Genomic DNA, 14560 nt, shown 5'->3' on the forward strand with positions numbered 1-14560 from the left:
GGGGGACCGTGAGCACTGGTGGGGCGGGTTTTTAGCGGATGGCAGGGCCCATCCATACCTCGGCCATCGCTTCCCGTGCGCCTGGAGCAGCGGGGCCGGGGGCAGCGGGAGCAGCGGGATTGGGGGCAGCGGGAGCAGCGGGGCCGGGGGCAGCGGGAGCAGCTCCTGGGCCGCCCTTCTCTCCCGCAAAGCGCCTTCCACCCGCATCCCATCTGCCGGCAGCGCCAAAGCTCGCGCGGGTGCCCGGCTCTCCCTTCCCCGTGGACCAGAGCAGGCGTTTTCCTCCGGCTTCGCCTAACTCACCGTAGCGCGGCACAGCGTCGTGCTGGCCAGCTTGGGCCGGCACACGCGTTTCTTTAGGAGCCTTTAACGCTGATAGTCTTGTTTGGGGGGGTCCAATTCCTGGCTGCCGTTGTGGAAATAGGAGTAAGCGTCTGGGATGTCCCTCAGATGAATGCATTTCCTAACGGTGCCGCTTGATCAGAGCCAGCCGTAGGGGCCGCAGTTGTGGATTTACGTGCACGGCCCCCCACGAGAGGTGCTGGAGGGCCCGGCGGGATGCTGCAGTCCGCCCTTAGCTGCAGACTGCTAGGGTTGGGCTGTAAGCCCAAGTCACTAGGTTTGGGCTGCAAACGTTTGTAGGAGCCGGTTCTTCAGCGCACAGATCGTTGCTCCCATGAATACTTCCGCTGACTTTGGAGCAGCTACTCCTGCGCGCGAAGTGACGCTTGGGCATCAGAGCGGGCAGAAACTGGGCAGGGATCTCCTGTGGTTCTGCGCAAGGAGTCTGCGAATTCAGTCAGTGCCTCCTGGGTGCTGCTCTGGGCAGATTGCATGGATAATAGTGACGTTGGTGACGCTGGTGATGTTCGTCCCAGAATGGCTTGGAAGCTGTGTTTGGCTTTCTAGCTGATGTTGCGTTCCAGCTCGCCTATAGGTGTTTAAAGAAATAAAAGAAGACATTTGTTTCCCATTTCTGGGTTCTTACGTGCTAGTCTGGTTTTATTCTGGTTTTTGTGGGGTATGTTTACTTACAACATGTATTTCTATTGAACTTGAAAGACATCAGTTGACTTCAGATTCTTGTAATAGCCAACTATTATAAGGCCGAAGCTGCGCCTGGCCCTAAGTGAACAGCGACCCGTCAAACGTCGTCTCTGACGAAGCAGCATTCGCCAAGAAACAGGTTATTCAGCGATCCTGCGGGTCTGCCCATCTGCGGAGCGAGCTGTAACCTCTGCCCTTCCCGGGATCTGTCGCCATGGAGGATGTGGAGTCGCGCTTCCTGCACCTTCTGCAGCCCATCCGCGACCTCACCAAGAACTGGGAGGTGGATGTGGCTGCGCAGCTCGGGGAGTACCTGGAGGAGGTAAGGGAGGCTCTGCGTCACCGCAGCTCTGCGGGGGGGCGGAGAGGTTTGCGCAGCGGTGCCCCTCGGCGCTGCCCGCGCGGCTGCAGCGTCCGCCCTCCCTGCCCCGGCAGCCCCTCGGCTGCGGTGGCGACGCCGAAGCCCTCGCCCGTCTCGGCCCGCAGGGCAGCGCAGCGGTGCTGTCGCTGATCGAGGCTTGCGACGGGCTGAAGTTCGGGGACGTTATCTAACAGCGTTTGCAGCCACCCCTTTTGAATGCCCCCTGTTTTCGTGGGGGCACTAGGGACCATGCTCCTCACGGCACAGCCTGGTCTGGAGAAATGAGACCATTGATGGAAAAGCTCCTCTCAGGCTGCCGGGGCCAGAAAAACATATTCTCTCTCTCTGTGCCTTTACTTATCACATCTGGTCCCTCAAATACTATGTTAGACATATTGCTATGATTTTTCTCTCTTACCTTTCTCCTCTTGCTGTGCTCTCCTCTAAACCAGTCTGCAAATTGGCGTTTTGTTTTCCTTCTTTTGTGTGTTTTGCAGCTGGACCAAATCTGTATCTCCTTTGATGGCGGCAAAACCACCATGAATTTCATAGAAGCAGCTCTGTTAATCCAGGGCTCTGCCTGCATCTACAGTAAGAAGGTGAGAAACCTGGGAGTAACTGCCATGTCTTGATCTTAGACCTTCCATTTTGTCCGCTCCGTGATCCCTCAGCTGGTGTTTTTGAGGCTGAAGCTTGTACAGAGGCTACCTTGGGAAGTTGCCCTTGATTTTGAAAGAATTAAATATAAAAATCACTCACCAATCTGAAAGGGCATAAATCTGTAATTCCCAAATTCACCCCTTCTGTGTGAGTGGGGATTGGCAGCCCAGAAAAGCCTGGAAAAAACAAGAATTTTGCCATTGAGCACTTTTTTCTCTAGAGGGTGGAAAACAAAAAGAACTGCTTCCCCAAACCTAGACTCAAAATGGCTTGAATAATAATGAGAATAATGGGATTATCAAGTAATTGAATTTTAGCTGTCTGGGGTGGAGATAAGAAGAGGGCTGTGGTTCATCGTGGCCTCCGTTGCAGTAGTCTTTCTGCAAACTGTTTTCTCTTTCTCCAAGAATCTGGGCCTTATTTTGTAGGTGGAATATCTCTATTCTCTGGTCTACCAGGCACTCGACTTCATTTCCAACAAAAAGTAAGTAAAGATCTCCATTTTCTGGGGAGTCACCCCTTGCTAAGGGGTCAGGACTGTGATCTTCCAGCGTGACTTCACTGGTTTAGCTGTGCACACTAATACCTGCTTCTCCCTGGCTGCTCTTGACCTCTTTATCGTGGTAAGGCCTTCGTCCTTCCCCTGCTGTCCTTCCTGCTGAGGTTTGGTGGCTCCTGCCCTGACCGCTGGCTGTTTTATGGGTGAGGCTGTGACTTGCCCCCATCTACAGAGAGACCCTGTGGGAACCGAGTCCCTGACTCCGCTCCAGCTCTGAGCCTTGCTCCTGCTATTAGTGAGCGCTCCTCCCCTGGGGCAGTCGTCTCTAAAGAAGAAACAAACCAACCAACCTGTTACAGCGATGGTCTCCAGCCCCTTAAAAAGATCCTTGAAGCTGAAGGACTCTTTTTGGTAGCATGAAAGGCCCCTGGTAGGACTTACTTTCAGTCCAGGGCTTTAGCTTGGGATGATTCTCATCCCCAAGAGCTTTACCGGTGGCATCATCTTGTGGTTTTGTTGTTGCGTTGCTTTGTCGTTACGTAAGGAAAGGACAGTGCCCCAGCGTCGCACACAGCCAATCTCAGTGCRAAGTAGATCAACCACTGTGGCAAAGAAGCTTGTGATTTATTTTCCACCCGCTGCTGAGGGCAGCTAGTGGGGCACTACTGTTCTAGCTGCAGTTTCAAACTCTCTCATGTAACTTGTCTRTTGTCAGCCTGGCCCGTGTTTTTAACAGGCTCTCCATTAACGAGAGATCAGTTTAAAACTGGCAGTTATGTTTGCGCTCAAACTGAAATTTGCAGAAAAGACAAGGTTTTCATGATGCACGTGGCTTCAAACAGGTACTTGGCTCAAGCCATGCAAACAAGTTACCTGAATGAACCATCCTTCTTCTCCTTTGCCCAGCCATAAACCCCACTTACAAGAAATCTTGTCAATAGCTTGTTGGGGAAGGTCAAGTCTCAAGACTGGGAAGAGGCTCTGCTTGGGCTGGAGCAAGGTGAAGCTGCGACAGAGGTTTCTAAATGTCTCAAACGATTATTTCCGTGCCATGTGATTGCCTTGAAGTGAATTGTTCTTTCCTGCTTTGGTAACTGAGCTTCTGAGCTGGAATTGGTAGGAAGTATTTGTTAAAGATGGGATTTGCTGGGCAGGCTGGATCCCCTCTTCCATCACAATCCAGTTCCTTCCCAGCCACCTGCACCCTTTTGCTTGGCAGGAGCAGATGAACAGCAGGAGCGTGTTAGTTAGCTCTCATCAGGAGGATGAACTGATGATGCCACTGCAGAACAGCAATTACAGTTATGCTATAATCTCTATCTGTGGTGCTTTGGGATGCCTCCGCTGAGAGATCACGCTTAGAGATCCTCGCACCGGTTGCTGTATGGCCCACAGTTGGGTTGGAGGAAACCTGCCATTGCTCTTCCTCTGGCTTTTGCTGGTGTCAGGCCAGTGCCCTGGGCAGATCCTGACCGGTGACCACTTGTATTTTTGCTCCCTGACTCAGACGGGAAAAGCAGCCCAGCTCTGTAGGGGAGGATGGCAAAGATGCTGATGCAAGCTTTGGGACTGAGGAAGAAGAGGTGAGAYGGTCGTTGCGGAGCATGGTTCCTCTGTGCCGCCTCCCGGGAGGAAGGGTGCTCGGTGGCTTGGGTGCACAGGCAGAGCTGCTTTCAACTGTTGGGCCGTGAAAGCACCAAGCAGGCTGCAAGCAGCCGAGATCAGATGCCCGCAGCATATCCCCCCTTTCTGACTGGCACCGTGGGCACCACCTCTTGYGTTCGTTCTGCCACTGTTCCCTCGCAGAGGGCGTTTAGCCCCACACAACCCCCTTCTGCCACCAGGCTTGGCCAGAGCACTTCATGGACTTCTGTCGTGTGGCTCCTGTGCTGGCGTACAGAAGGAGCGATCTGCCACGCGGCAGCCCTCCTGGAAAGGAGTTAGCCCCCCTTTCCCTCGTTCCTGGGAGGTGGTGGTCCCTGTTCAGCAGCTGGGGAGCTCCATCAACCCTTCCGCCTCTTAATCCTTAGTTCAGGTGGTATCTCAGGGCTTCTCTCCTTCAGCTTTCCATCCTTCGGGGCTGCAGGCGGCTCGCTGGCTTGGGCCAAGCAGAGGGCTGGGAGTGGGCCCTCTCCATGACCGTGGGGACATTGCTTTGTCCATTGCTCCCTCTCCTCCCCTGTGGCAGTTTCCTGCCCATCTGGCACTGCCTTCTGAGAGTACTGCGCACACCAACCTGGTGGCTCTCCAGGTGCAGAGGYGCGAATAGGTGTCGCTCCACTAGCTGTAGCTCTGTTGGTTCTGTCCCGCTCGCGTGGTGGCAGCCGTGCGAGTCCCCTGTGCCCACCCCATCCCCGTTAGGGCCTTGGGGTCCCAGAGTGACGGTGCGGCCCAGCAGACCGAGCCCTACCTGCCAAGGTGTTCACTGGTGCGGATCTCTCTCAGCAGTTCCTCTCCCTGGACGACATCGGGGACACCAGCCAGGCGAGCGTGGACATGAGGAAGGATCATCAGCCCAACGTAAGAGAAGCTCTTCTTGTCCTCTTCTAGCCCTTCCTCTCTATCGGGTTTCCCCAGCATTAGCACTGAATCCCAAAGGTGCTGGGGGCCAGCTGCCGTCCCAGCGAAGCTCTGCAAGGGACGGTGCTAGTCGCTCGCAGAGGGCAAGTGGAGGTTGCTTTGTTGCCCTTCCTGAGCCCCAGGCAGTGGCACGTGGCAGGGATGTGTCCTGGGTGCCTGTTCCTGCCTTCCCCACGGCCCATCCTGCCCGAGCGGCCCCAGCTCCTCCTCCCGCCTCGTGCCGTGGCAGCTCCAATCCCGCTGTCTTGTCTTTGCAGACTGTGGACATTGTTCCCTTGACGCCGATGGCTTTGGTTCCCCCRGAAGAGGCTGAGAAGAGAAACAACCCTCTGTTCAGGTGCAAGCCAACCTCGTGGTGCCCCTCCGGCAGCCCCCCGGGGTTAGCTGGGCCGCCTCGTTTTGCGTGTTGTCAGAATAAGGTCCGACTTTCCCTGGGCCGCAGCAGAGGAAGTAGCACTTTCCTAACTCAAACTGTAAGRCAGGAAGGAAGAATAATCCCAAGGGCTCCAGAGAGCTGGGATACATGTGCTTCTTCACGGGAACTGCGGCTGGTGAAGGCAGGGCAGGGCAGTAACCCCGGTGGGGGAGGGAGGGAGGAGCCCGGAGCTGCGATGGGAAATCTGGTCTGGACTTTTCTGTGCCAGACAAGTGTGAGAAGAGCCAAGAGGAGTGCTGGGATTGATGCTGGAGCAGGGAGGGCCCTTCGGCTTCGGGGACACCTCACCTGGGCTCCCATACTCCTCCCTCAAACTTCCTCCCACCTTTTGCGGCAGCCCCTCTTCTATTCACACGCAAAACCTGCACGCTCCTGAGGCAGGCCGGTTGCCCTCGGACCTGGCTGYTCCCAGCGAGACAGGGCAGAGCCTTGTCGGGGGGGATGCCCTAACRAGTTCTTTGCTCCTAGCCGGAAGGGGGAGATCCTAGCCAGCCGGAAGGATTTCCGGATGAACACGTGCACCCCTCATGCCACCGGAGCCTTCATGCTGGAACTGGCAGGCCTTTCTCCCACATGCTTCTTGCAGGAAAGGCACCACGAAGGGAACCCCGACAGGGCAGGAGGTATGGAGTTGGGGGGAGGATCTCTGCGGAGCTGCCAGGGCCGGTCTGAGGATCAGCCAAAAGGCCGTGCTGAGCGGCCCGCGGCACCGCTGGGATGCTTTGCTAGCCTTCTGCCTCGAGGAGGCCCTGGCCTTGGAAAGAGCCCAGCTCCTCGGGGCAGAGGGGACATGACTGGCCTCCCTCTGCTGCTCTGCCCGCAGCAAAAGCACGCTGGCTGCCGGAGCAGCAGAGACCTGTTACCACCAGGAGATCATGGTCATGGGGGAGGTCGGACGCTGGGCAAAGACAGGGCACCGTGTGGAAGAGCAGCCGAGCAGCCCTTGTCGCAGCACCCGGGCTGACGCTCGCAGCYGCCCCTTCCGCAGCCTGCGCTTGCGCGGCGGAGGCTGCCTGCGGCACTCGGCCTTGGTGGGCTTGGTGGGAAGGGGCGGTTGGGAACTGTGGCTGTCGTGGGTTGGTGCTGGCGGGTGAGACTCCTGTGGGCAGAAACGGTGCGAGGGCCTGGCTGGGAGTGCTGGTAACATCTCACCTCTGTGACCTTGGCAGGAGCGCAGTCCTCTGCTCTCGGCGATGGGAGGGAGCCCGTGTGTCTCAGCACCTGCGGGGCACCCATCCCGGTGCTGAACTTCTCTGAAGATGGAGGTGAGATGTGCTGGGTCGGAGGGGCTGGAGGCCGATCCGGCCTTTCGCCCTTCCCGCCTGCGTGCCTTGCTGGGCTGGTTTGCGTGTGCTCGTGCGGCTCGGCAGTGCGTGGTGCAGGGTGCTCCTGGTCTCTGCGTTATCAGTGAAACTGTCTTGTCTTCTCAAGAGCTTTGGCTGGTCTGTTTGCCGTGATTTAGCAAGCAAAACTCCGCAGTGGGACTCCATCACGGATGGGGTGGAAAAGGGAGATCCCAGAGGCTTTTACGGCTATTGATCACTTAGTTCTCCTGCCAGGTGCTGCGGGACCGGATGATGACAACGACTGTGAGGATGACTTGCCCGTGGTCCCAGAGGACAACGTGGAAACGACTCCGGCTGTCGACGAACGCATTGAGCCGCAGAGGGTAGGCCTGGGCAGGGGCTCGGTGGAGGCAGTGCGGCTGCCTCGCTCCCCCCGCCACCGAAGCCTTGCTGCCCTGTGGTTTGCTGTTYGGGCTCTTGCCAGATGCTGCAGGAAACTAACTGTCTTGTTCTGTGCCTGCCAGAGTGCGCCCCAGGCAAAGGGCTACGTGCTGCGGGAGCGAGCCCCTGCTGAGGACCCCAAAGCCCACATCAAGGTAGGAGAGGCCAGAGCTGAAGGGGACCCCGCGGAGGCCGTGGGAGCAGGAGCAAGGCCCAGACRCTGTGGGAAGCTGCCCCAGGATTGCCCTGCCCTCCCCACCGTGCTGGTGCAGGTCGTGGAGTGACCCGCTGAGCCACGTGGCTGGCTCCTGTGCGCCCACCCAGGGGTGCTGCAGAGATCTTCGCCTGGAGCAGAGAGGGTGGGAGCTTGCCCAGGCACAGTGTTCATCYGTGTTTCCTTCCTCCGCCAGGAAATGCTGGATCCATGGCAAAGCCTTGACCCCTTTGGTGACTCTGAAGACAAGCCRTTTAAGAAAGGTATTTGAGGTGGGGTTGGGGAAGAGTGGCTGCTCCSCGGGCTTTAGTCTGTGCTTGCGTGCCCAGGGCTTGGCTCAGCAGCTCCTCTTGCAGACCTATAGCTGCAAGGGGCCGCAAGCCTTTGGCGAAGGGCAGTGATGGACAGAGGAAGTCACTGTTTAGGGACCGGGAGACTGTCACAAATGTCTCTCTGTCCTGGCACATAGCGCTTCCTGCAACCACCCTCCAGCAGTGTGTGTGGGTGGGGGGACAGTAAGGCCCCGTTTCCCAACAGCTTGTCGTTCAGTGTCCCCAGAGCCAGGGTGAGTCTTTCCCAGCCCCGTGATGGGCGGAGAAGGGGGGTGGGGAGAGGCAGGGAGAGCCTGTGCTCCTTGCCCCGCTCTGAGCAACGCAAGGCCTGGGATGCTCCCTGCGGCACTCAGCACCCCGCAGCGCCCGGCGCTGCTTTGCTGGTGCCTGGCTTAGCCCCAGCCCTGCAGGGCTGCTCATCTCTCCCCTCTCTGCCTCCAGGGAGGCCCTTTGTGGTGCCACACGGCCTGGACGAAGTGGCTGGTAGCAAGCGGAAAAGGAAAGGACCRAGGAAGCTTCAGGACTTCATGAAATGGTTCTCTGCGACCTGTGAGTATCGTGGCCATAGTTTTTGCMACCCTGCAGCTAGTTTTCTCCCAGGATCTTTCTCTGCCAGAAAATGCACTTGCCCAAACCCTGTGATATGTTTGCTCTGAGTCTGCCAAGCCCTTTTCAGCATTCACCTCAGATCCCGCCACCCAGTCTACCACCAGCAACTGGTGTCTGCTCTGATGCAAGGTCTCAGGTCTTGCTGGAGTCCCTCAAGAACACGTGATGTGCGTGTTTTCTCCCGTTTACTGAGTGGTATATGAATTGCCACCTTTAGTTAGCTCAAGGTCTCTTCGCCCACCTTGACTTAGCCTTAGTCAAGGTATTTGCTCCCAGGAGAAAAGGGCAAATAATCTGAAAGAGAGTAACCTGGCCAGAGCTCTGCACCTCACCAGGGCATTACTGAGGTTTTGAAAATCCAGGGAAAGTCCACTACCAGCTCACTGCGATAACAAGACATGTTTAAAACGGAAGCTGAGAGAATATAAAGTAATAGCAGCCTAAATATAAATGTCTGTGGTTTTTGTACTGCTTGTTGCCCTGTGAGGGATTGCTGGAGGGGAAGAAGGAGGGGTTGGAGCAGCTGGCTTGGGGCTGACGGGCATCCAAGCCCCAGGGAGGGTGCTCTGGAGTCGTGCAGAGCTTACTTGACGGATCTTTAGTAGTTTTAACAGGATGCAAACATTTCAAAAATGCCATCTTCTCGTCTGAGTCAGCCCCAGCACACAAGATGTGCAAGTCACCTCTCCCCACCTAGAGTTTCGACTTGCAGGCTCTGGCACAGAGCTCTGTGCCTCYGACACTGCTGTTTCTGAGGTTTTCCTCAAACTGGAGGCACAAAAGCTTTTGGAAAATGAACTTGGTTCCGAGTGTCCTTTCTTACAGCCAGGCGCATAGCAGYAGCTGTGCTGTGCCTGTGTCTTCCTGGCTTGGCTCTGGGCGCTCTCCCGAAGCCTAAAGGAGCTGTTCTTCTCCTAGTGAAGATCAGTCCCTGAGGAAGCTCAGGACTACAGAGAACTGAGCTTCCTTTCTCCACTGAAGATGCGAAACGTCTGTGGAAGTCCCTCCACTCTCATATTGCGGAGGTGGCCTCCTTGATCCATTGGCTCTCCTAGGATCCTGTGGCCCCTTGCTCCTTTTCCAAACGGGAGGCTGTGCTTTTCTCAGCGGGAGCAAGCTCCGTTAGACTCCTGGCAACCGCTAGTAACGGAGTTGTTGGTTGCTGTTTCGGGCATGGCCAGAAAGCCTCTTGGAGAAGGAGATGGCTTTGGCCGTCTCTTTAGGACTGTTGCACGCTGTGACAGGCATTTTAGTAACAGAACTGTCACCAGCGTGCTGTCTGCTCCCCTCGCCTTCGTGCAGCTCGCAGCCTCGCGTGTGCATGGTCTCCCTGCTGGGCTTCACAGGGAGGCCGGGCCGTTACCGCTGTTGTGCRGGTGGAAAGACACAGGAGCCTGCGGACAGCTCAGCATTGCCAAATTCGTTGCCAGAGCAAGACCGAGCCCTGGGCTCCGTGCTGCCGAAGCGTGCGTGTCTGTCCTTAAGGCTCCCTGCGCCAGCAGTAGCGAGGAGCTCGTAGACGCAGCCATGGGGTTGGCACCTTCGATTCTGACTTCAGTTCTCTCTGATTTTCCTAGATAACAACGTAGCTGACAGCAGGAAAACCAGGAGGAAAGGACCAACGTTTGCTGGTGAGCAGGACGTGGTGGTGTGTGTGTGTGTTTGAGAAACAGAATTTCATTTCATCTCCCTCTTTCCAACCTGTGGCTGTCACTGCCTCCCCAGTCGGAGTGTGAAATGAGTGTGTGGGCAAAGGCAAGGGCGTGTGATCCCGCGCAGTCTGACCGCTGTGCCCCTGTGCTGTGCAGCCTCCCGGGGGTTACAGCTGCGTCGAAAGGAAGGAGGAAGCTTAGCTGGTGTCGCGGGGAAACTGGGTGCAAAGCCCAGATCCTCTGTGGCAAGGCTGTACTGGAGGAGCATAAGGCAGAGAGCACAGAAACCGCTAGCCGAGAACCCTGCTGTTTAGGATGGACGAGGATGGCATTTCGTGTTCTCGTTCTCCTTGTAAGCTGCGGTTTCTAATCTTGCAGCTGTTTGTCTTTTTAAAAGCAGACCGTAAAACTTGCTAAACTAAGCTTTGCTTGTTTTCACTGCAAAACCTGTCCTGTACTTAAAGACAGGGAAGTTGGGGAACTCGCAGCTTGTCTCTACAGCGGTGATGTGACACAGAAGGGCGGGCAGGTGTCCGCACAGGCCTGCAGCRCCAAAACCACGAGAGGGGAACGGGGGAAGGCACGCTGACAGTCTCAGAGTCAGGGTGGGGGACTTCGCCGTGGGTTGCTAGGTCTGGAGGAGAAAACCCACGCCTCGTAGCTGCGAAGGGCTGTGGGGAAGCAGCGAAGCGCCTCTGGGGCCTGTGCAAACGCCGYGTCTGTGCAGATCTGGAGGTGCTGTACTGGAAGCAGCTGAAGGAGCGGTTTGCTGCGCAGAGGAAGCTGCAGCGGAGAATGGTAAGGAGGCAGCGGCGCTGGGGCAGGGCGGAGGGGGGTGCGAGGGGAAGAGCTCGCCTGGCTCCGGGTGCGCTTAGCCGAGCTGCGGCTCTGCCCGCCTGCGYGCAGGGGCAGACGCGGCGCCCGTGTCGGGACCGTGGAGCAGGGGGGCTCCGGGCCCAGCGCTGCTCCCTGGGCGCCGTTGTGCTGCGAACCCAGCAGGGCTGCTCACGGGGAGCCGCTGCAGGCCCTGGGAGCGGGGGCAGAAGTCTGGGACGCTCAGGGATGCTCTTCCTCCAGGAGCCGCTGCTGGCGCTGCCACTGCAGCACCGGCTGGCAGCAGGTGGCCTGGCTGAGGAGGAGCTGAACGCGCTGGAAGAGGAGCGTGGGGACGACTACGATGAAGAAGCAGGTACTTCTGAAAATCGCAGAGCCAGGCCAGCGGTCTGGCCCTCTGTCCTGCTCTGCTGCCTCAGCGCTTGCGGCTGCCAGACCCTTGTGACCGACTGCTGGCTCTTGAGACGGGGCCGGCCCCGGAGCGGCAGCAGGAACGGGTGTGCAGCTGGGGCTGCGCTGGAGCCGGCAGGTGTGGGGCGAACCTGGGAGTGTTCCCAGGGGTCCTGAGCAGGGTCTCCCCGTCTTGGCAGATGACTTTGGGGAGCATGAAGATATCCAGCCCGAGGCCCCGGAGGAGCTGGTCGAAGGAGCCATGGGTGAGGTGCCCACGGGGGACGCGGGACGAGCCCTCTTCCCTCAGCTCAGGCCACGCGGCCTCAGCGCCACAGCCAGGACCCACCGTGAGCCAAAGGCTGCGGTGCGTCCTGAGCATCTGGTGGGTGCTGGGAGCCTCCCAGCACGTCCTGCCCTGCAGGATGGCCCGTGCGTCCCCAGGGGTGGCATCGCTGCCTGGAGCTGTGCCCAGCCGGGGGCACAAACTCGCCCCYGTGGGAGCACCCCCCCTTTCCTCGCTCGGCGTGCCTGGGCGCGATGGGGCAGGCTGCACGGTGATGCTTCGCCCTCTTGCAGGCCCCTGCGATTTGGACTCGCCGAGCTACGAGGAGCTGGTGAGGAGGAACGTGGTACGTAGCCATGCCCCCGCTGCCTCCGGCGCGGGCTGCTGCCTCTGCCCCTGGCCAGGGCTGGGGGGTGGCAGCGTGCCCGTTCCGGGATAGCCGCTGGCTCCGCCACTGGTGCCATGCCTCGGGATGGGGGGAGCTCGGCGGGGGCGCCTGTGCCGGACCCGGGAGCAAAGCACGCTGCGAGGGCAGCGGGGCGACACCATGGGAGGCTGCTGGTGGCTCCCTGTTCCCTGCGTCCCTCTCCGCCCGCAGGAGCTGTTCATCGCCAACTCCCAGAAGTATGCGCAGGAGACGGTGCTGTCCCGGCACATCCGCGACTGGGAGGAGAAGATGGGGCCGCTGCTGCAGGAGCAGGTGCGTTGYGGTGCGCCGGCCTCCCCCGTCCTCAGTCCCGCTGGAAAGGGGCACGGGGCGGGAGCGCCTCTCTCCTGGTACCGTGCTGCACTCGTGCCGGTGCCCTCCCACACCCCGGCACAGGGGCGCAGCGCTCCCGTGGCGCTGGAGCAACGCGGGACGCTCCCGGACCCGTAACGTGTGTGGGAAGCCCGAGGCTCTGCCCAACCCCGCTTCTTCCCCGCAGGAGGAGCGAGCGGCCTTCGATATCCACCGCTACGGGGACCAGCTGGCGTCCTGCTTCGGCGGCGTGGGCGAGTGGCGCTCCTTCGCCAGCCTGGTGGCCGGCAAGCCCGACTTCGAGGTGTGCCGGTACATGCTGGCCTCGCTGCAGCTGGTAAGTGCGGAGAGGGCGGCGGGCGCCTGCCCTGCGCCGTCCCCCCGCAGCCCGCCCTCACCCGCTGCCCCCTTCCCAGGCCAACGACTACTCGGTGGAGATCTCCCAGCAGCCGGGCCTGGAGGAGGCGGTGGACACCATGCGGCTGCGGCTCCTCACCCAGGAGCGCGCGCACGAGCGGTTCCGCACCTACAAGGCTCCCTCCGTCTCCGAGTGAGCGCGCCGGCCCGGCCCACCTCGCCCTGTACATACCCCCGTCCTGTACAGCTCCCCTCGTGCCGCCCCCGGCACGCCAGGGCCCCCCCTCGGCCCCTCGTGCTGCCCCCGGCATGCCAGGGCCCCCCCTTGGCCCCTCGCGCGGTCGCAGCAATAAAGCTCTGGTGACTTTTGGTACAGGCGCTTGTGTCGTGGGGACGGGAGGGTTGCAGTGGGGGGCTGCTCCCTGCAGACACGGCCGCCTGCCTCCCCCCCCCCGGCCCCCAAACTGCCTGGTGTGCACAGGGCTCGACCCCTGCTGCGGCCGCATGTCCCTCCCCACCTGCCTGCCCCCGCCTGGGGCAGCGCAGCGGCACAGCTGGGGGAAGCGTCCTTTTCCCTGGGGCTGGGCAGACGCCTCCTTCCCCTCCTGTCTGCCCCGSGGGTGCTCCCTGCTGCCCCCCGGGCCGGCCCCCTCGCAGCCCACGGGACACAGGCAGCAGCAGTGCACACCACGAGCCTTTATTGCCCTGGCGCTGGCTGGCGCTCAGCTGAGGAGCGACTCGTAGGTCTCCATGTGGTGCCGGACGCTCTGGGCGATCTTGGCRTCCGTCTTGCCGCGGTTGTAGTAGTCCAGGAAGAGCCCGTCGGGGCCGAGCAGGTAGATGATGACGGTGTGGTCCACGATGTAGTCGTCGTCCTCGTCCTTGGGGCCGGCGCTGTAGTAGACGCGGTAGGCCTTGCCCGCCTCCCGCACCTGCTCRGGGCTGCCCGTCAGCCCCAGCAGCCGCGGGTGGAAGTCCCGCACGTAGCGGGCCACCGCCGCCACGTTGTCCCGCTCGGGGTCCACCGTGATGAAGAGGGGCTGGACGCGGGGCAGGGCCGGGTCCCGGTCCAGCAGCTCCACCACGCGGCTCAGCTTCTCCAGCTCGTCGGGACAGATGTCAGGGCAGTGGGTGAAGCCGAAGTAGAGCAGCACCCACTGCCCCAGGAAGTCGGCCTTGGTGCGGGGCCGCCCCGTGTGGTCCAGCAGCTGGAAGTTACCCTGCCCGATCGACAGCTTCTTCAGCTCCTGCAGCCGCCGCAGCTTCCGCTGCTGCTCCTTCTGGGCGCGCAGGTAGAGCCAGCCGGCCAGCGCCRCGCCCCCGATGCCCGCCGTCACCAGCAGCCGCGGCCCCAGCGCCAGCTGCCCCGTGCTGGCGGCCCTGGACAGGCGGCGCGGGGTGGACCCATGGCCGGGCGGGCCTGTTGGTGGCCCCGGGGCGGCCCAGAGTCCCCGGCCGGGGCCGCRGGGCAGCAGGCAGCACCCGCGCAGCAGGGCCCGGGCCATGGCGGCCAGGCTGCGGAGAGGCGGAGGCTGGGGCAGGGCCGCGGGGCAGGGCCCTGCCGACCCCTCACCTGCCCCTTCACCTCCTCATGCCCCTTGACCTCCTGGTGCCCCTTAACCCCCACCCTTTCACCTCCTGGTGTCCTTTGACCCCCCTCCCGTTCACCTCCTGGTGCCCCTTGACCCCCGCCCCAGCGCCCTTTGACCCCCCTCTTGTTGTCCCTGCTCCTGTGGGCGCCCTTTATCCCCCGGCCCCGCCGCTGCCCCCCGCTCCGCCCCGTCCCGCCGCTGCCCTCTGACCCCGCCGCTGCCCTCTGACCCCGCTGCCCTTCGCC

At 60.5% G+C, this 14560-nt stretch overlaps 4 protein-coding genes across 5 annotated transcripts in view; 1 reads left to right on the forward strand and 3 right to left on the reverse strand.

Annotated features, from left to right (window-relative positions):
- The window catches only part of LMF2 (lipase maturation factor 2), a 12381-nt gene extending 11645 nt beyond the window's left edge, over positions 1 to 736 (reverse strand). Inside the window, exon 1 of the mRNA XM_026071162.1 lies at positions 685 to 736. Coding sequence (XP_025926947.1) covers positions 685 to 736 — 52 coding nt within the window. The remainder of the gene's footprint in view (positions 1 to 684) is intronic.
- A 376-nt stretch (positions 737 to 1112) lies between these two features.
- On the forward strand, positions 1113 to 13040 carry NCAPH2 (non-SMC condensin II complex subunit H2). Of its 2 annotated transcripts, none has more exons than XM_026071146.1 (20): positions 1113 to 1369; positions 1906 to 2007; positions 2497 to 2552; positions 4075 to 4150; positions 5013 to 5087; positions 5405 to 5484; positions 6052 to 6206; positions 6753 to 6848; positions 7143 to 7252; positions 7394 to 7465; positions 7721 to 7787; positions 8298 to 8405; positions 10043 to 10096; positions 10845 to 10915; positions 11195 to 11306; positions 11542 to 11607; positions 11921 to 11973; positions 12226 to 12327; positions 12554 to 12703; positions 12783 to 13040. In XM_026071146.1, the coding sequence occupies exons 1-20, from the start codon at positions 1262 to 1264 to the stop codon at positions 12918 to 12920; spliced, it is 1851 nt and encodes a 616-aa protein (XP_025926931.1). In that variant the 5' UTR covers positions 1113 to 1261; the 3' UTR covers positions 12921 to 13040. The 2 variants fall into 2 exon arrangements, with proteins under 2 accessions (XP_025926931.1, XP_025926932.1); XM_026071147.1 differs by having other exon boundaries at positions 5016 to 5087.
- A 364-nt stretch (positions 13041 to 13404) lies between these two features.
- LOC112968664 (protein SCO2 homolog, mitochondrial) lies at positions 13405 to 14326 on the reverse strand. The gene has a single exon (XM_026071145.1). It carries the CDS (start codon positions 14226 to 14228, stop codon positions 13446 to 13448), a length of 783 nt encoding a protein of 260 aa, XP_025926930.1. The 5' UTR covers positions 14229 to 14326; the 3' UTR covers positions 13405 to 13445.
- TYMP (thymidine phosphorylase) overlaps positions 14313 to 14560 on the reverse strand; it is a 9385-nt gene continuing 9137 nt past the window's right edge. Inside the window, exon 12 of the mRNA XM_026071163.1 lies at positions 14313 to 14329. Within this exon, the coding sequence (XP_025926948.1) occupies positions 14313 to 14329 (17 nt within the window). The remainder of the gene's footprint in view (positions 14330 to 14560) is intronic.

The sequence above is a fragment of the Apteryx rowi genome, unplaced genomic scaffold, assembly GCF_003343035.1.
Source record: "Apteryx rowi isolate R43461 unplaced genomic scaffold, aptRow1 scaffold_322, whole genome shotgun sequence".
In the NCBI taxonomy this organism is placed as follows: domain Eukaryota; kingdom Metazoa; phylum Chordata; class Aves; order Apterygiformes; family Apterygidae; genus Apteryx; species Apteryx rowi.